The sequence below is a fragment of the Lentinus tigrinus genome (assembly GCF_003813185.1).
Source record: "Lentinus tigrinus ALCF2SS1-7 unplaced genomic scaffold L226scaffold_2, whole genome shotgun sequence".
Taxonomy (NCBI): Eukaryota; Fungi; Basidiomycota; class Agaricomycetes; order Polyporales; family Polyporaceae; genus Lentinus; species Lentinus tigrinus.
This window is the reverse complement of record NW_027137911.1, coordinates 1,673,111-1,691,509: the sequence shown is the minus strand read 5'-3', so window position 1 is coordinate 1,691,509 and position 18,399 is coordinate 1,673,111. Positions and strand designations below refer to the sequence as shown.

At 54.6% G+C, this 18,399-nt stretch overlaps 7 protein-coding genes across 7 annotated transcripts; 2 read left to right on the top strand and 5 right to left on the bottom strand.

The window, feature by feature from the left end:
• Positions 1-208: 208 nt before the first annotated feature.
• On the bottom strand, positions 209-1,672 carry L226DRAFT_133868 (uncharacterized protein). Its single transcript, XM_067672283.1, has 7 exons — positions 1,312-1,672; positions 1,050-1,222; positions 778-991; positions 659-723; positions 560-601; positions 366-502; positions 209-307 (listed from the first exon to the last, which is right to left on the bottom strand). Exons 1-7 carry the CDS (start codon positions 1,364-1,366, stop codon positions 280-282), a joined length of 714 nt encoding a protein of 237 aa, XP_067541855.1. The 5' UTR covers positions 1,367-1,672; the 3' UTR covers positions 209-279.
• Positions 1,465-2,200, top strand: L226DRAFT_133806 (uncharacterized protein). The gene has a single exon (XM_067672282.1). The coding sequence runs from the start codon at positions 1,563-1,565 to the stop codon at positions 2,043-2,045; it is 483 nt and encodes a 160-aa protein (XP_067541854.1). The 5' UTR covers positions 1,465-1,562; the 3' UTR covers positions 2,046-2,200.
• Positions 2,201-2,356: 156 nt separating this feature from the next.
• Positions 2,357-3,831, bottom strand: L226DRAFT_452462 (Aldo/keto reductase; the record flags this gene model as incomplete). Its single annotated transcript, XM_067675063.1, has 11 exons — positions 2,357-2,482; positions 2,533-2,687; positions 2,737-2,819; positions 2,885-2,938; positions 2,991-3,135; positions 3,200-3,236; positions 3,289-3,367; positions 3,423-3,501; positions 3,552-3,588; positions 3,654-3,727; positions 3,777-3,831. The coding sequence occupies 11 exons, from the start codon at positions 3,829-3,831 to the stop codon at positions 2,357-2,359; spliced, it is 924 nt and encodes a 307-aa protein (XP_067541853.1).
• A 355-nt stretch (positions 3,832-4,186) lies between these two features.
• Positions 4,187-4,978, bottom strand: L226DRAFT_452064 (uncharacterized protein; the record flags this gene model as incomplete). The annotated part of the gene is made up of 2 exons (XM_067675042.1): positions 4,187-4,324; positions 4,382-4,978. The coding sequence occupies 2 exons, from the start codon at positions 4,976-4,978 to the stop codon at positions 4,187-4,189; spliced, it is 735 nt and encodes a 244-aa protein (XP_067541852.1).
• An 818-nt stretch (positions 4,979-5,796) lies between these two features.
• L226DRAFT_477730 (uncharacterized protein) lies at positions 5,797-7,895 on the top strand. The gene is made up of 6 exons (XM_067676765.1): positions 5,797-5,989; positions 6,047-6,158; positions 6,212-6,226; positions 6,276-6,382; positions 6,436-6,547; positions 6,605-7,895. Exons 1-6 carry the CDS (start codon positions 5,895-5,897, stop codon positions 7,751-7,753), a joined length of 1,590 nt encoding a protein of 529 aa, XP_067541851.1. The 5' UTR covers positions 5,797-5,894; the 3' UTR covers positions 7,754-7,895.
• On the bottom strand, positions 7,814-8,906 carry L226DRAFT_133711 (acyl-CoA N-acyltransferase). The gene is made up of 6 exons (XM_067672281.1): positions 8,653-8,906; positions 8,533-8,602; positions 8,387-8,471; positions 8,221-8,330; positions 7,989-8,117; positions 7,814-7,933 (listed from the first exon to the last, which is right to left on the bottom strand). Exons 1-6 carry the CDS (start codon positions 8,674-8,676, stop codon positions 7,875-7,877), a joined length of 477 nt encoding a protein of 158 aa, XP_067541850.1. The 5' UTR covers positions 8,677-8,906; the 3' UTR covers positions 7,814-7,874.
• Positions 8,907-8,958: 52 nt separating this feature from the next.
• Positions 8,959-18,384, bottom strand: L226DRAFT_549908 (uncharacterized protein). Its single transcript, XM_067682713.1, has 42 exons — positions 18,274-18,384; positions 18,149-18,207; positions 17,929-18,097; positions 17,666-17,858; positions 17,436-17,612; positions 17,189-17,381; positions 16,948-17,135; positions 16,645-16,899; positions 15,850-16,596; positions 15,742-15,791; positions 15,466-15,676; positions 15,203-15,413; positions 14,939-15,147; positions 14,027-14,882; positions 13,934-13,958; positions 13,728-13,871; positions 13,590-13,663; positions 13,390-13,524; positions 13,277-13,314; positions 12,990-13,215; positions 12,885-12,909; positions 12,730-12,830; positions 12,179-12,675; positions 12,102-12,125; positions 11,960-12,038; positions 11,841-11,900; positions 11,696-11,769; positions 11,511-11,639; positions 11,341-11,458; positions 11,265-11,274; positions 11,096-11,204; positions 11,003-11,040; positions 10,636-10,944; positions 10,570-10,578; positions 10,469-10,508; positions 10,396-10,412; positions 10,153-10,330; positions 10,076-10,093; positions 9,655-10,017; positions 9,506-9,595; positions 9,297-9,453; positions 8,959-9,227 (listed from the first exon to the last, which is right to left on the bottom strand). Exons 1-42 carry the CDS (start codon positions 18,332-18,334, stop codon positions 9,153-9,155), a joined length of 6,741 nt encoding a protein of 2,246 aa, XP_067541849.1. The 5' UTR covers positions 18,335-18,384; the 3' UTR covers positions 8,959-9,152.
• Positions 18,385-18,399: the final 15 nt, after the last annotated feature.

Sequence of the window (18,399 nt, the reverse complement as noted above, 5' to 3'; positions counted from 1 at the left end):
CATGCTCTCCGAGGCGCACACAAGGCATCTCTTACGCGTATTCATAGATGACGTCTCCGTAGCGAGAGGAGTTGCTGTGAATTCAGGAGACTTCGAATCCTGTCCACGGACCGGATTCTCCGAGATAATCCCAGATCGAAGCATACATACGTAGGGGCTCACCGGGAAGGGTTCTATCAACTTCGACGCACTTCCTCCTGCAATAGATGGATGCAAGAAATACAGTTTTGATTGCTCCAAATCCCAACGATACAAGTGGTACTAGAGACGGTTTGCTCTTCACCCAGACCAGACAGCGCCACCGGGACTGCAGGGACAAAGGCGAGTGAGTTATAACACTAAGAGACAACCAGGGGCACACATACGCGGTGTAGCTCTGGAGGTTGTTGTAGATGTTGACGGTGATGCCGGGGTCGGTGGACTTGTACGCGCCGGGGAGGGCAATCTTCGGCGGGTTCGCGCTGCCTCCACCGGTGATCTTGACCTGAGCACAGCCAATGTACTGGAGAGACAAAGAGGGTAAGCGAGTGCCTGCGACATTTCAGGACTCGATGCGTACGAATTGAGCTCCGGGGTAACTCTGTGCGACGTGAAGAGCGATCTGGAGGATGAAACATGAGTTAGAGCAGGTTATGGAGCACTGCAACTAGGTACCCACGATCTCAGCACGGAGCAGGTACTCGCCAGCGGGAAGCGAGGAGGGGATGACAACGCTGTGCTTGCCTACAACGCACCATATCAGTGCACAGCTCCCAAACACAAACAACAGTAACGAACCGTTGTTCGCATTGACGACATCCGTCGCCCACTGCTGCGACTGCGCGTTCAGGAGACCCGACGAGTAGATCTTCGTCCAGACGGTACCCTGGCCATCGAACGACGCCGCGGTCGAGGGTGCCTTGGCGACGTAGACCTGGACGGGACCCTTGTGACCGCCAGAGATGGCGTCCTCACCAGTGCGCTGGGCGTGCTGGTGCCACTCGAAGGTGATCTACCGCAAACTGTCAGACACAGCCCACATCACAGATACGCAAGACGATGCAACATACGTTAGCACCGGCGGGGATGGAGAGAGTCTGGACGTTAGCGCCAGAGAGGCCGTTAACGTTGCAGGTCAGGTCCGTCGAGGTGACGTCCGTGACCGGGTTGTTGTTCGGCGGGACGCGGAGGAAGTTATTCTGGCCTTCGTCGACGCCGTTGTCCCAGATGTACTGCATCGTGACTGTACGATGGTGTTCCCCGCAAGAACCGTCAGCGCCACTCCACTTTCACAGGCAAATCGCCGGAAAAAGTCGATGAGGCGACACTCACAGTGGGCATTGGCGATAGCGGCCGCAGCCAGGACGGAGAGGAGCGCGAGCTTCATGGTCGGGACACACAAGCGAGCGAAGGACTGAGGTGCTCCAAGCCAAGCCCCCGCGTGTTTTATACTTTCGCCGTCGCCGTCGTCCTACACGCAAGGCTGAGGGCACGAGCCCGTGGTCCGAGCAGGTGCTTCTGTCCCGTCTGGCTTGGCTTCGCTCATCAGCCCTCGGCCGGGGATTCTCGCTGGCGTGACGATCATGTCGGCGGGACGCTGCGAGCAGGCATACAAGCGGAGCCGGCACGGGAATACTTGCAGAAGTGCGGCGTGGTCAGATGGGGGTGCACACCCGAAGTTGAGGCGGGCTCGTAGGCGGGAAAGGAAATACGTCGGAAAGTCGTGCTCCTTCTGTATTGGTATTGTCAACGGTGGTGGTCCCGGAGGTCGTTCGGTAGTTCATGGCATCATCCGCTGTAGAGCAGAGATGTCAGGAAGGTTCGAGGTTCGAGGTGGAGTGAGAAGGAGGAGGAGAAGTAGTACCCTGTGCCACAGTACCGACGGTAGTAAGCGCTCTGCCAGTGCTACCCAGCCACCGTGTTACAGCGTATGTAGTACCTGTATGTGCGAGCAGGACAACATGTATGTCGCGCAACCGACAACACCGTGCCCTGACGTCTGTGCCCAAGAAGTCGACCAGCAACCAAATCTTCGGCAAATCTCCGTCTCAGAGGTGCAGAAATAGCTCACGCGTGTCCGAGGCATGTCATGCTTCCCCAGGCACGATAGCGTCAGATTCAAAGAAGCGCGGCGACAAACCACACGCAGAACGTCCGACTGACGGCCTTGGCGCATATCATGTCCTGACTCTATGGAGTGTTTGAATTGAGCGATCCTCGCGGGGACCGGAGCCCCGCGTCGAGTAAGCTTGTTCCTTGCCGAACGCCTCGCCACCAGTCATCACTCGTTCGCAATACAGCGCCATGAGAAAAGACTGCTTCACCTGGGAATACTCGTACATGCACGATGCCTCTTTGCTTCAGTTTTCCAGAACGTTCACCATCCGAGCTGCTCGTACGTCCAGCCCCAAACCTGCCCGCGTGCATTGGCTTTGTTGCAGAGCCGCTGGTTGCGGTCCAGCGCGGTGATGCGCTTCACGTCCTGGGGGTCCAGCTTCGGAAGCTATATTGACTGTTAGATAGTCAACGCAAACTCAAAGTAGCGGCACATACATTAATGTTCTCCTTTTGATGTTGCTCATTCGAGCTCTTCGGCACGACCGAGACACCGCGCGCTACATGCCAGCTAAGGACGATCTGAGCGGGAGCAACCTTGTATTTCTCTGCCAGCTCGGTGATGGTAGGGTCAGTCAGCACGTTCTTGTACCCTATTGATACGATCAGTGCTGAATACCAAGACGGTTCAGGGTGTCTTACCGGTAGGGGCGTATGCTGTGAGAACGATGCCCTTTTCGTCGCAGAAATCCTTGAGCTCCTGCTGTACGAGGTACGGGTGCATCCTGCGTCACGTACGAGGATGTTTAGTTCTATCGATCTCATCGATACGACCTAATGTTGCACATACTCGACCTGATTCACGGCAGGCACAACCTTCGCGGTCTCCAGCAGCTTCTTCAGGCTAGCACGAACGTCAGTAGTGAATTACTCGAGGAGGCCGTGAAAAAGCATACTTTTTGACGGAGAAGTTGCTCACACCGATAGCCTTGGCCTTTCCGCTCTCATAGATCTTCTCCATACGGGCCCAGGTTTCGTTGAAGATCGGCGTATCGTAGCAGATGAGGTCACCGTTCTCGTCAACAGCATCCGAGCCGTCCGCTGCGCGATCCATTAGCATTCCAGCACTTGCATCGGCTCCCCTTTCAACAAAGAGGATACATACGGACAAACTTCGCAGCTTGAGGCCAGTGCATCAGCCACTGCGAGTTCGTCAGAATGTAAAAGGCACTGATGTGTACGCAACCTGCTCACGAGATCGACATAGTCCGTGTCTAGGTTTTTGAGACTATCCTTGAAGTAGTCCTCAACGAACGGACCGTGGTGCTGGTTGCTGAAGGGCGGCGTGAGTACATATATGCAGCCGAGAACGTCGATGCGGTGCTCACTGCAGCTTGGTAGTGATCCAGACGTCGGAGCGTGGGAGTCCTGACTTCTTAATAGCCTCCGCTGTGGCCTGCTCCGTGCCTATACTGAAGTAAGCTAATCTGCTCATTGTGGCGGGTGAAGAAATTGACCGTATGCCCAGGCAGTATCGATCAAGCGGTACCCGGACTGTAGGCAACAGTATGAGAAATTGTGGTTGGGAGATATGTGAAATTTCAAATATGCGAACGTACGTTGAGAGCAGTAAGCATGAACTTCCATGCATTCTTGCGCTCTTCCTGCGTGATACCACCCCATCCACCCAGTCCTGTAGGGTCATCAGAACGAGCCAATTCAACGTTGCCCTGGGCACATACCGACGGCGGGCATCTCTGCGCCGGTGTTAAGTTTAAACTTCGGGATGTCGGCCATATTCGCTGTGTTGGAAGTTTCAGAGGTATCTGTTGCAGGCAGAGATGGGGTATATGCTAGGACGTCCTGACGTCAGGCTTTTATGCTGCATGGCGAAGAGTGGCTTACCAAGCAGTAAGGCCGCCGCTCGAGCCTAATGACGAGGAAAATGCGCATGAGGCCGCATCGCATGGGAATGCCTCGCCCCGCAGGCCCGGCATACGGGGCACGCCTCACGATCTAACAGCGCGGATAAGAATAGCCTATCGATGCAACGAAGGAACTGTTCAGTCGCGCAAGAACGGTCAGCTGGTAAGTAGTTCGTGTTGCCCGCCAACGTCGCGTAAGCGCGACGAGTGGTAATGGATACGACTCGTCACTCCTCTGAAGCTTGGATATCCGGTGGTGGATCGGCACTGCTCTCCTCTTCGTCGTCGAACCATCGCTCTTCATCATCCCTGTCCAGATCACTATCCCATCGTTCGTCCCAGTCAATCCTGTCATAATCAATCGACTTGCATGGAGTAAGTGAGCCTTGATGAAACAATCATGAAGATGAACACCTACGCACCTCGAGAAACCCATAAATGAAACGCTCCTTCACCGACCGAAGGAAGTACTCCTCGGTCTCGGCAATCGATAGCTCCTGAGGAATGGGAAGTTCGTCATCTTCATCGTCAGTGTCCTCGTCCTCCTCGGGGAGCGACTCGATATACTCTGCGCGCTGCCTCCGGACGGTCCGGACACGCTCCGACTCGCGCTCTTCCTCGTACTCGCCAAGCAGCTTGCCAAGTTTCCCAACCTGCTGGTTACCCTCGCCGCCGAGGAATTCTTTCTCCGCCCAGTCCTTCTCCTCCTTTCCTTGTTCCTGACCAGGCCGCTCCCTCCCCTCCCAGAGCGCTGGCCATGTCGACTTTGCGTTCGCCAAAGATAGCTCTGCTGGATTGGACTCGGCAAATTTGAGCCTTCTGTTACGGATCGCGGGCACAGTGGTCCTCTCTTTCGGAGATGTTGCCGAGGAGAAGAGCGTAAGGAGATGGGGCGGCAACTCTCGGACATGTTTACGGAGGAACTCGACGGGCGCAGCGCGAGGCGAGGGCTCATAGGAGGGAGGCAAGCCCAGGTACTTCAGTACAGGACTTTCATCCATAGCGTTGGTAGCAGACATGGTGGTTGTAAAAGAGACACGCTCGTGGTTCCTGGAATCGTCAGTCTGTACTTACGAGAGGTTGGCTTGGTCACGTGAAACAAGCGCTGGCGAGTTAGTCACATGTAATCACGAGACGCGTCACGACACTCATTGTACATGTCAGGTGAATGACGCGCCGCGTAACTCACGTGATTTGTTCAATGAACCTTAATTTATGCGAAAGCTAGCTATAAGGAAGCCGTGTAGTGGGCCATACAGCAGGGGCCCTCCTAGGTACTGCCTAACGGCTGCTGGCGGAGTGGCCGCCGGCCCATTGTTATAGAGGTGCGTTGACACAACAGGTAGGGCTCCGTTGGGCTTTGCACGTACATAATGAGTACCTCTCGTACTGCTTGAGGCTTCGTTCGTGTGGCATCTGGCTGGTTCTGGCTTCTCGTGCCTCACGTCTCCACGTCATTCTGGTTCTTGGACTTACACTCGCACTCTGTCTATGCCGCGGCTTTGGGTGCTATGTCTCTCATGCGGCTGGACAGCGCAAGCTGAGTGAGTTTACATGAGAAGGGTACATGGATGACCATCGATACCAGCTTGCGAATCGACTTCGACGAACGAAAGGCATGATATATCGTTATGGTTGAGATGTGGGTAATCAGAGAACATAACGACGAGGGGTGGTCGACTCAGTTCGTCCTCAACGACATTGCCATACTTTTCGTATATGTATTGTGTTTGAATCAGTTTGATGCGGTCGCGGTGGAATCGGCCCGAGCACCGCGTTGCTGCTATATATAGGAATTCCCGCCATGGACGGCGAGGCAGGCCGCTTGCTGCGTGCACCTGTCCTCACCGCCTCATGTCCGCTGCACGTTCTTGACACGTTCCCTCACCTGCCAAAACCTTGCTTCTAGTCGTACTTTCATGCTAGTCCACCGATATGGCTACCACTAACCTTGCTGCGCACAACCCGGCCGACGCTGCGACTGACCAGACGATCCCTGCCGACCTCGTCCTCCTCATCTTCATCCATGGGTACGTGGTGATATGATGTATAGTATTCGGTCAATTTAGTGTCGAACCGCGATGTAGCTTCAAGGGCGATGACTCGACGTTTGGAGAGTTCCCACAACGTCTGGCACACATTCTTTCAGAATCCCTGCCCAATACGACCGTAGAGAGCGTCGTATTCCCCGCGTATGAGGCGAGTAGCCTGGACACCTTGCATCGTGCCATGTAGCTAACTTTTCCCTGCAGACTAAGGGTGAACTTGTACGCGATGCCTAGGATGTCCTAGTTGCCTCCGCTCATGCAGTCTTAGAACGCCGCCGTCGTCCGGTTCGCGGACTGGCTTACCGACCTCACCGTGCGCAAGGAGGTCGCAAACGGAGGCGCAGGTCGCGCAAAGATCGTTCTCTGCGGACACAGGTGCACATCCCCTCGTCCCCTCTAACGATACACCCTGACCGTCGCGCACGCAGCATGGGAGGACTGCTCGCCGCGGACGCCCTGATCGAGTTTGTTCGCACCCGTCCCGACCAGAACGCGCCCCTCTGGCCCAACATCGTCGCATGCCTAGCGTACGACACACCCGTACGTAAATACCCAGCCATGCTCCCCGCGTCCCCCCTAACCATGCGGCTATGCCAGTATCTCGGCCTCCATCCTCATGTGTTCAAGAACAGCGCGACCCAAGCAGCAGAGTATGTCCGTACCGCGACAAACGTCCTGAACAGCTTCAAGTCCTGGCGCGCCAAGACCCCCTCAGGTGCGGCCGCCGCTGCGGCCGCATCGAACGCTCCGCCCCCAGTTCCCCCAAAGGCCGCCATCGCCCCGCCTCCTGCTGCAGAGCCTTCCGCTGGGACGTCGCTATGGCAAAAGTGGGCGGCCCCTGCCGCATACACGCTCGGAGGAGCGCTCTTCGCTGGGGCCGCGGCGGGCGCCGCGTACTACAAGCGCGAGGACATCGGCGTGGGCGCGACGTGGGTGACCGACCACCTGAAGTACGTCGGGAACCTGTGGAACAAGGACGAGCTCGATGCGCGCTTGGACCGGATCCTCCAGATCGAGTCGCGCTATGGCGTACTCTTCCAGACGTTCTTCTCCTGCATTCCTGCCAGTCCGCCAGACTTCCCGCGCTCTCGCACGTTCGCCGTCCTGCCGCACCCGAACACGCCGCTGGGGTGGCACTACGCACCAAACCATAACTCTCTGGCTGCAGACGAGATCCAGGCGCATACAGGCATGTTCGACGGCAAGAGGAACGATGGGTATTACGACCTTGGGCTCAGTAGCGCGAAGCTCATCCGAGAAGCCGTCCTTCGGCATCGCACGGAGCAGGCGGGATCCCACCAACCTCCTGCAACAGTCAAACAAGCGGATGAAGTCAAGGATGCAGTATACTCCTCCGCCACTGTTGAGGCCGCGCGAGCGGCGGAGGCTGCTGTTCCCGTCTCCTCGGCCGCGGCCGCAGCCCCTCCTCCAGTTGAGGCGGTTGTTCCTGCTGGCGCCGTGGAACAAACAGAAGAATCCGAAGAAGAGGATGGTGACGAAGAAGAGGAGGAAGAGAAAGAGGCCAAACCGGCACCGGCAGCCCAGAGGAAGGATGCAAAACCGGCTGAAGCCAAGGAGGAAGATGAGAGCGAAGAGGAAGAGGACGACGACGACGATGATGATGATGATGAAGAGGAGGACGATGATGAAGATGAAGATGATGACGATGACGATGACGAGGAGGAAGATGACGACGACGACGAAGAGGAAGATGAGGAGACCAAGCCGCCGACGAAGAAAGCATAGGATCAAAACCCACCGTATCGCATAGACCGCGGACTCGAAGTGTACTAGGAGGACGATGTACTCGATCATGTATTGTAAGGACCGCCGTATGTATGTATGATGTATGATACATCCACACATTCTACCTCGCGAGGTGCTTGAGCGAGAGCCGCATCGCGTAAGCGTCCTCTCCGTCGGCATCTGCAGCAACAGTCAGTTGGACAGCCGTTACGGGGTGGATATAAGTAGAACTCACAGTAGCCTTTTTCGATGTCCTTGACGGTGAAACCGAGCGTGTCGCGGTAGAGCCCAAGGGCCGCCCGGTTGGACTTTCGAACGTGCAGGGAGACATATGCGGCTTTGTAGACGGTCGCCATCGCCTCCTCTACAGACGTATCCGTGTCAGGGGCGTTTTCGACAGCATTGATGGGAGAATAGAGGGAGGGGAGGGTGCACGCTAGGAAAGAGAGGCAGGAACGAGAACTCACGGGATTGGATCATGAGCCGCTTTGCAAGACCTAGTCGACGGTAGGACCGCAAGACAGAGATTGAGGTGACGTGCCCATGTGGTTCTTCGCCCTCTGGAACATCCTCCTCCCTGGTACCATGATGAAGCTTTCTGGAGCGCATTGATAGAATGAGTTTGGTACTTACATCTTCGCCAGGATATACCCCACGATCTTCCCCTCGTCCTCCGCGACGTACGACAGCTGGGGCCATGTTAGAGAGTGATACATGTCTAATGCAATTCGTTGAGGGACATGAGACGAGATCAACCCAAGAAGTAGACGAGGACGCACAGTACTTCAAGGTGTAGTTTTCGGGGAGGTTGTGCAGGTTGCAGGCCTGCATGCCCGTGAGGTCGTCTACCTGGCACTCTTGAGTGAGTTTTCCCTCCACAGTAATTCTTCCGTACATACCCGGGCCAGCCTGATGTTGACCATTGTAGCGCGTTAAGGGTGGACGTTCAAGACAAGGGAGTAATGAGCAAAGAGATGTCCCAGGGCCAGCAGTATTAGCGCTTCGATTCTCGGGGTAGACGCTCCAGTACTATGAGCGAGGCTGCTGAGGGCGATCGTCGGGATTGCAGTACGTTTCGGCTCGGGGATTATGCACTCTTGTCATGAATCATACAGACCAAAACTCAAAAGGTCATCGTCACATTGAATTCAGGAGCGCGTCCGGAAGTGGGTTTGCTGTTAGATCTCGTGCTCACTGCGGCAGGTGAGAGGGAAGTGAGATGAATTCCAAGAAAGTGTGAATGCTTAGTATGTTACAACGATCGGATGACAATGATGCGTAAGCGGTAGATAGTGACGATAGACAGCGCATAGATCTCAGAAGCAACAACGAGTGTTCGACGGAGTGACGATGCAAGACGGGAGGATTACTTATGTCCAGGCAGTTTACCATACCACGCTCAACCACGGAACAGCGCACCTCTGGGTTTGGCGAGGGAGTCAGCAATGCCCAAGAAGGTCTCAGCCAGACGAATCTACGTGCAGATCACCATCAGTATTGATTGCCATCGGGGTTTTGACACAAAGGGAGGATGGACGCGTACCGTATCCAGCGCCTCGGTGTACGAAGACGGGATTCCAGCGTGAGGGTTGACGGGGTCCGGAGGGGCGCGGCTCTCGACATCCCGCGCGATCTGAGCCATACGACGCAATGAGTCAGTCCTGGGACCGAACGCAACGGAGTGGAAGGACAGCGGTTTCCTGGCAGCAAATTAACAGGGGGGTCGAATGTAACACGATCGGCAGTGCTCACCCAAGGGCGATGGAACGTCTGCACAAGTCTTGCATGGTCTCGTCGGCTATAGAGCATTCTCCATCCGATAGGAAGATAATGACGGGCGACCTGGGTATATGCCCGTGAGGGTGAGTCCCGCACCGGTACCGAAACAATGATGTCTTTACCGTTCAGTGCTCCAGTTGTTCTCCATGCTCGTACGGGCGGCCGTGATAGCTGCAGTGTAGTTTGTACCTCCGTCTGCACGATGACGCAGCAGAGCGTTGAGGAGATCCACAGGCGCACTCCGGAAGTCGTGGGCGATTGCGCTGGTGACGCCATGGTTGAACAAGATCACCGTGTAAGCATCGCGACGGACAGCGCCCCCATTGCCTGCTGCAGCAGCCGCCATGGCCTGATGACGCGCCTCCCAGAAGGCTTGGAGAGACGAGCAAACAGCACCCAGTCGGTTGTTGTGCGTCCTCCGGATCAGCTGCGACGTCGGTGTGTTGTTCAAAGGCCTGCGATCGCTCAAGTCCATGGACCCGGATCTGGACGAGAGTTTCTCAGCCGATGCATGAAGATATCACTCAAGTCAACTTGTCATACCTGTCAATGACGAAAATGCTGAATGGTCCAAAATTAGCACAGTACCCGCAGTATACTGAAAGCCCATGTATACGTACACGTGGAACGCCTGCCTCAACACAGCCGGGTTCCTGCACAAGAATGCATGCCCATCGTTGGAGACATACCCGAGTCCTCCTGGGGGTGGTCGATCAAGTGGCTGTCGTGGGTGGAGGATTGGCAACGTGCAATATGAGGGCTGAGCAGCAGCCTGTGCCGTAGCGTTATGTTCGGGACCTGATGTGAGTGTGCAATTGAGATGAGAGTGCTCGGAGGAGACAAGTGACCAGCCGCGCGCTCACCACCACACATCCTGTCACTGCATACACAACGATTAACGCGTTATACGCGCTTCATTGGCTAGAACATGCTTACCACTTCGCGAAGTTCGCCTGGTCTTCTTGAGAGTAAGGATCTAATTTGACAGTGGTCAGATACATTCGAGTACTAGTTCAACACGGGCTCGCTCCCGATACCTTTGAAACCTATAGTCAACGGATAATTGAGTAGCAGTTCTTGATTTCATGCTGAAGAAACCATACCGGTGCGCTTCCAGTACAGATTATGCGAGATCCAATCCTTTGCCTTTTGCGGGTGTGGCTGCATAGGAGCGTTGATGTGTTCAAGCTCAGCGCCTGCACAAGCCCTTGGATTGCCGGACCGGCACCAATCGATGTGAGCATGCCTTCCCATCGACCTGCAATACATTGAGCAGAGCATAGGGGCGCCGTCGTCGTTCGTCCCGAACTTGCGTCCGTTGACCTCCAGAGCTGTACCATCCGGCCCATCGACCGCCCACTTCGTCTTGGACATGGAGCCGTGACTAGTCTCATGCTCTTGCTGCGGGTGACCTAATAGTGCCCAATCACAATCAGGGGATGGCGACAAAATCGAGAGGATTACACAAACCTAGAGGCAGAGTACAAAAGTAGCCGCAGTCGGGGCACCTGCCAATATCGGAGGCGATGAGCATCCCGCTTTCGAACGGACTATGCCACGTACCGGGTCTCGCAGTGGTGGAAGCATTTTGCGCCGAGGTCATGTGAGTGCTCCCCATGATGCTCAGTCTCTCCGGGGGGTATCATGACGACACAAGGGAGGCGCTTGGAGACTGAAAAGATCCTACCTGTGAGTGATGATACATCTGATCAGACGGTACGTATATACGGACCTTGTGTGTACTGCAGAACCAAAATATAGCCATGATTAGTAGATGGACACATGAATCAGCATAGTACGATCCACACCTTGGTGTACTGGAAACTCTCATGCCTTCCGGTGAATGTCGCCTCGACGGACTGGGGGGCAGTCTCAATCTGACATATCCCGTTTGCACTGCACAGAGCGGAACATGCATGCTCTTGGCTGTATGGGGACATTCGGTACGTGGGTTGTTATAGTGCGCCTCAAAACGTACCCGCATAGATGGACAGTACCAGCGTGTAAGCCATGGAGGTGATCATGTTCTCCGCAGAGCCTTTTGCATAGTTGACACCCAATAGGGCATTGACGGCTATCGCAGCGGTGCTCGCTGTGAGGGATGTCGCTGTCGCAACTTGCTTAGCACTTTCTGACTGTCATCATCGCTTTGTGAGCGCATACCTGCTGATGCTGCATGGTTGATCACACTCAAACAACCTTCCGTTCGGCAGTCGGACACCAGAAAGACTGCAGGGCTGTTGGGGAGACCTGAGGTTAGACGACCTGCAGGTTTCGGATGATGGTGGTGATCTATCATCTTACGCACCATTCCACATTCATGCACTTTGGCCGCGCACATATGTTCCTCGCCGTCATGGTCAATTGTCTGAAAAATCAGATCATGAAGATGTCGAACCGATATTGAAGAGAAGGGTATAGACCCACCTTCACACATGCTACTTGGCAACCCCGCTTTCCCTTAAGCTTGCAGTCCTGTCCGCAAGTATGGGCCGCAACATCGCACCTGGAAGAAATCGCTGGGTCAGCGCCAGCTGGCACAACTTCAACTTGGGCGGTAAGTGCTTACATATGAGGACCCGGATGACCCGCCCTACTCAGACTCCTGTTAGTACTGTCCATAGTGTGTGCAGACAGACGACGTACAGCAGGCCACATGCCACTGGTTCCTGACCCTCATGATCGGCGCCTTCGGTGAATTGACAGTGGCGGGGACACAGGTGATCGGTGTGGCAGTCATGCTCTCCATCGTGATGCCGACCAAGGATGCAGTTGAGATTGCATAGCTTGCATTTCATCCCGCATAACTGCACCCCTGCTTTGAGATCAATTGCAAGCCCGTCGAAGGTGCGATGCAGCCCCTGAATATCGGCATGGGTCGCTGGGAACTTCGCCGTGTTCGCAACGAGCCAGGACCGTACATGCTCAATACGCATGTCGACCTTCTCGTCCAGTGATGCCTGCAGACGCTCTACCCATTCTGCCTCAGAGAAGTCGAATCGTTGGCTGAAGGCGTCCCAAACAGAGCACAGTGCTTGCAGCGCTTCTTCGCGACCGGCTGGTTGACCCTTGGGACCATTCTGAACAATATAGAACTCGGAGCGCGTGTCAGGCATGTCGACAATCGCCGCGGTGTCGAAGTCCTGTCAATTCAATCAGTCCATCAGCAGACCAGGAGGAAAATGAGGCAGGTATACCGTAAGAGGCTCGAAGTCGGGGACAACCTCCGATGCGCCAAAAGCCAGGGCATTAGGGAGGAGAGATAGGAGGAGTTGAGCTCGATGAGTGGCAAGGTTCTCTGTTCATCGTCAGAACTTGGTTGAGACACGCAGAGGTGTAATACGTGACGTACGCGACATGGAACCCCAGTCATTCGCCTAGTAGCAATATCGTCGTCCATGTAGGGGTCGGTCTATGAGATAGTCTGCTAACCTGGAGCGGCCGCTTATGTACATACCTTCAGCTTTGCCATCAGAGTTTTCATCGTCTGGAGGAAGATAGCGCCGCCGGTGTGAGTAATTGCTTGCTGATCCAGTCGACGCTTGATTGCCTTGAACAAAGTATAGAACTGCTTGGACTCGATCACGGGCCAAGGAACAATGTCCAGACGATTCCGATGCAGCCGTGTGATGAAGTTCATAGCCTGCTCTGCTTGAACAATTTGCTGGAACTTGAGGTGGAACCTGGACAAAAAGTCGTGTTAGGGCAGTCGGACCGCCGCGGGTGTGGCCAAAACAAGCTCACTCCTTCTTGATCTCGTTCTTGTCAGACTCCACTACGTCCTATGATTCAAATTGATCAGAGAATTGAACGGGTCCGAGCCCCCTCAGCTAGAAGCAGATGGGAGGATCTCTTGCCTTGATGATGATCACGAGTGTTGACTGGAAGAGCATAGGGTTTGCGTCAGGGTCGAGCACAGATGCTGAGGACTGGAAGGACTGAAAGAGGCCTGTGATGTCGCGAGAGAGCGCAAAATTGTTCCGGAAGAGAACCTAGACAATCGGATAAGGTCGTCAACTGTTTGCCTGTAGACGCCGCTTGGATGCTTGGACTATACCAGGTTAGAAATCGCCGTGTTGAAAAGTACAAGTAAGGTATCTTCCTGTGCAGAACGCTCAATACTGTGTACACCTGTGTGTACCATGAAGTTAGGGCGTCTGACATAGTATAACCAGGACAATGTGTAAAGTCTCACCTTCAAAGTCCAATGCAACGATAAGGGCCTCGTCTGTCGGCGTGACAGACATCCAGACACCCTCCGTGGTGCGCATCGCAGAGCCGGCGAATGAGGTATCGACGAGGTGGTTTAGTGCGAAGCTCTTCCCTACCGACTGCTCACCTATATGCAGACGGTAAGAACGGCTGCGACTCGGAGGATTGTTGATAGAATGTAATTCATACCCATAGATGAAACGACCTTGACGGGCTATGAAAATGGGACACGTGAGTGTTGCACTGACAAGATCTGTACTCCGAGTCGTTATCGGCACTGACCTTCTTTGCCATGTATGATTGGAATAGCGATTCGTACCAGCCGAAGGAGATGCTATCGACAATCTTGGCGACATCTGCGCCGAGCAACGACCGCTCAAGTTCGGCAGACCAAACTCCATCCTTGAGAGGGACAAAGCGATTGTCTCTCGTGACGGCGACGTGGATAGGAATAAGGCAGAGGAGCTCGACGAGCCATTCTCCTGCGTGGAATGTCGACGGGACAAACGGATATTGATCGGCAAAGTCCTGATGATTGACAGCCAGGATATGGATGCTCGACAACTCCCCATTCGTCGGTTTGCGGGTGGTGCGCTCAAAGTCGTCGATGAGGGCAGAGAAGTGAGAGGCAAAAGGAGAGCGCGGATTGCTGGAGACAAAGGTCAACGAGCGTGGCTGCCTGAGACTAGACGAGATGATTGTCTCTCGTCGAACGGCAGGCACAACAGGAAACCGTGTCCAGATGTCTGCGTGGCAGTCAATAAGGCAGTTGTGCCGCGTAAACTGATCCTTGCCATGTCGACCGCCGCCACCGCCGCCCTTCTCCTTGAAGGTGAACTCTGTGACTTTGCGTGTGATGCTGAACGCGACCGACCGCAGTGCATGCTCAGGAGGGTCAAGTGCAAGAAGGTAGACGTTGTTCCGGCTCATCAGTGACGTGATGACGGTGCCCTTGAGCTTGAGCACTGCCTCGGGGATGTCGACAAGTATTCCCTCGGACGATCCGAAGCTGGTCCAGTGATATGCGCGAATTGAACCTGTCTCATAGCCTTCTGTATGGTATACCGCAAGGAAGCATGAACCATCTGGGGCTGCATGAATCGCTGATGGCACAGCTGGCAACTGCAGCGTAGCAGGACTGGTTCGCGAGGTAGTTAGCAATGACAAGGTTACCCTGAATACCAACAGACATACCGAAACTGTTGAGTGACCAGTGAGAAGACACGAGCCCGAGCGAAGTTGTCGACGAAGACCAGCTCCTCGCTTCCGCTGACGAACGCCATGTGTTTGATGGCAATCGCGCCATCATACCAGGGGCCAAGGTTGACAGCACTGCCCATTCCTTGCAAAGAAGCGTACGTCTCGTCGAAGGCGAAGGTATTCAATTGGAGTCTTGAGTCGCGCTATACCTCGGGCTCAACCCATTGCCGCAACTAGAAAAAGAATTACTCGACTCACCCCTGAGACACTGCATATCGCCAAGATGCGCTTGCTCTCATCATAGGAAAGGAGAATATTCTCGCCGATCTTGTCGCGCTTCAACTCTTTTGTCGGGCGTCTGGAGACGGCATCCTGGAGAGTAGCGGTTGACGACACATAGATACACCCATCTCCAGCACGGTCGCGAGTAATCAGGAAGCAACGGGAGCCGGGCAATAGATGGAAATAGCTGCAGACATGATCAGTTACGGGTTATGTATTCGGCAAACATTCACACTTACAGGAGCGTGGTGTCGGCTGGCAGAGTAAACTTCGAGGACGAGTTGGGATGAATACAAGGATGAGGGATATGGCTTGGGTCTTCCTGCATGCGATGACGATCATCTTGAACAAGCTCCAATGGAAAGAGCGAGTAGAGCAAAGTAGGTTCAGTGTACGTTTGGCTCATGACCGCAATCCTATAAGACTGGTTCGAGGAGCCGTACCCATGTGCTAGACCATTCCAGCGATGTCAGTAGGATTGGGGAGTGAATCGGCTGAGACTGAGATATACCCACAGACGTGATACAAGGTGTTCCGCTCTAGATGCTTGACAGTCAAGACCTTCCTGCAACAATACTGATGTTGGCATATCGCTCGTGCGTATGATGTCCCGATCTACTCACTTGGCTCCAGGAACTCTCGGGCTACTAGCCTTCAGGGCCTCGAGGAGGTTGACGCGGAGCTGCTCCAGTTGATGTTTCTGCGAGCCATCGATACTACGTTTGATCCAGTCGAAGCATCCCCCCCGCTGTATCTTCATAATCTTGGCTTGCAGTGTCTTCGCCTCCTTCTTCACCGTGTCCTGGAAGTGGTGTCGTGCCAACCCTGCAGCCCGTGTCGCAACCTGGGCGAGCATGGGCCACATGTCGGCGATATGGCCGAGGCGTGAGAGGAATACACTGTCATGGACCTGGAGGATTTCCCGAGGAACATCTGTAACCCTCGTCGGAGAACTGTCCGATCCCATGAGTGAACCAAAGACCGCCTTCGCTTTGTTGATCATCCAAGTACCAGCAGCTGCTGACAACTGCTTGTCAAGTCCGTGATCTATGATGGATTCAACAAGCTCTTTGCGCTCGTGTTCGTCAAGGTCTTCGTTAACACCGAGCAGATAATCCAGCCCAAGCAGCCTGTCCTTCAATTTTCCAAACCTACCAGAGGTCACTTGGTTGAGCTTCGTTGACTCATTCACTTCTTGTAGCATCTTGCTGACGTCGGGATAGAGGGTGCATAGTTCCTTCAAGGGCGCTGGCTGAATGTTAGATCGACAGAGAACATCGAGCGGGAATGGCATACCATCATCCGGGGGAAGCGGCACGAATTCTGGCTCGGCAGGGCCAGTAGTGTGAACGGATACTTGGGCGAGGATACTTGTGCGCGTCAGCCAGCAGACGTGAAAGTCATAGTGAACGACGCACGGGAATTTTATGAGCACTTCACTCATCAACGATTCTTCAAGACAATGCAGCAGATCTACGCCCTCAGAGTCGATACGCTTCATCGCCACATCTAGGTCGTACTGCTTGCGTTCGTGAGCCGACTGGTTTACCTCCTTGACGGCCTTCTTGTAGTCCGCCACTGCGTCTGGAGCCCCGTGCCTCAGTCCCGCGTCGAGCAAGACTTCGATCGCCTCAGAGGACAGATCGTCACTAAGCCGGACAAGGTCCCGTTGCCTGCAGGCCAAGTTCAGCAAACCACCGTGTGGCCGCGCCGTGACTTACAGAGTATCCTTGAGGCGGGAGGTATGGTAGACCTCGTTGAGGGTTTCTTGTTTCTTTTGCGCTGAGACATACTCGACCATCAAGATAGCTTGCTGCGTTTCACCCGACGCGACACGAGGACGCAGCAGCGTAGCATCTACCCCGCTGTCAGCGGGGGGATCTCGGTCAGAGATGTACGCGCTGGTGAGCTGTGAACAAAAGATCAGCCGTACGAAGCCCTCTAACGACTCGAGTCACATACTGTAAACGCCGGTCTCGAAGTGATACCTTCTTCCTGCTCGTTTGTCTTGGAGACCTCAAACGCGAAGAGCCGATCGTCGTCGTCGTCATCCATGTCTTCATCCTCCGACTGAACTTCATCGCGCCAAACGATCGTTTGAGCATGTTCGTCCGATAGCAAGCATACCACCTGGTCCGTGATCTTCGTGAGATACCTGCGGGCGATGTCAGGAGAGCCGTTCGAGAGCCAACCTAAGATGCGCATATACCTCATGAAGGTGATACGGTTCCGACGGACTGAGGATGCGGTGTTGTCGTCCCATGTGGTCTCCTCAGGCCAGTAGATCACGTAGACGGCTCCTTCGACCTTATCCCGCAGGACATACATCCCGGAACGTAGAGAAGGCGCCTCTTTGTTGTCCGTGCTCCGGAGCAACGCGGTTGCCCTGTCCCGTCGTTAGCATATAGTGACTATACTAGGTCGGATCATTCTACTTACGCCCGCTCGTCCACAAGATCCTTGTCCTTGAGGTAGTCGACAATTGCCGACTTGCTGCCGTAGATCCCGATAGGCTTGATGTCCACCTGGTCCAGCGCTGCGAAGTCGACCTTGGTGATTGAAGTGTATGCATGGGGATGAATATCGTTGATGAAGCGACCGAGAGAATCTTGCTCAATGATTATCTTGTCCACTAGTTGCAGCCGGAGCATTTGTGTGTTAGCACTCCCGTGAGAGGTCAAGGCGTAGTAGCACAAACTCACCGAGTCCTCCGCTACCACGCTCATGCATCAAGTCAAGAACACGGTATAGACCGGGAACTGCCTTTGCAAGATCAGCGAAGTCCTCCTTTTCAGATCCTCGCCCTCCAGCTCCCAGATCCTTGCCCTTGTCCCCCGTGTTATCTTGTCCGGAGGGAACTGTACTCTTGTGCTATCATACACATGTAAGCATAGTACGGACTATATGGGCTCGCAGACTCACCGTTTCTGTCTCGGAGCCACTTCCGTCATCACGCTCGGTGCCATCGCCTTTGTCCGCGGCTGCTGGTATACCGTATGTGGCTGTCAGAGACACACCGAGTCGTTCCGAAGAGCACTTGCACCAACCATCGCCGTCTTTCGACATGCCAAAAAATGTGTTAGGTGGTTTGAAGTCAGAGCTAGACATGTCGAGGGGTGTGGTAGGTTCCGTCTTAGGTAGCGTTCAGTAAATTTGGGTGGTGGGGGAAAGGG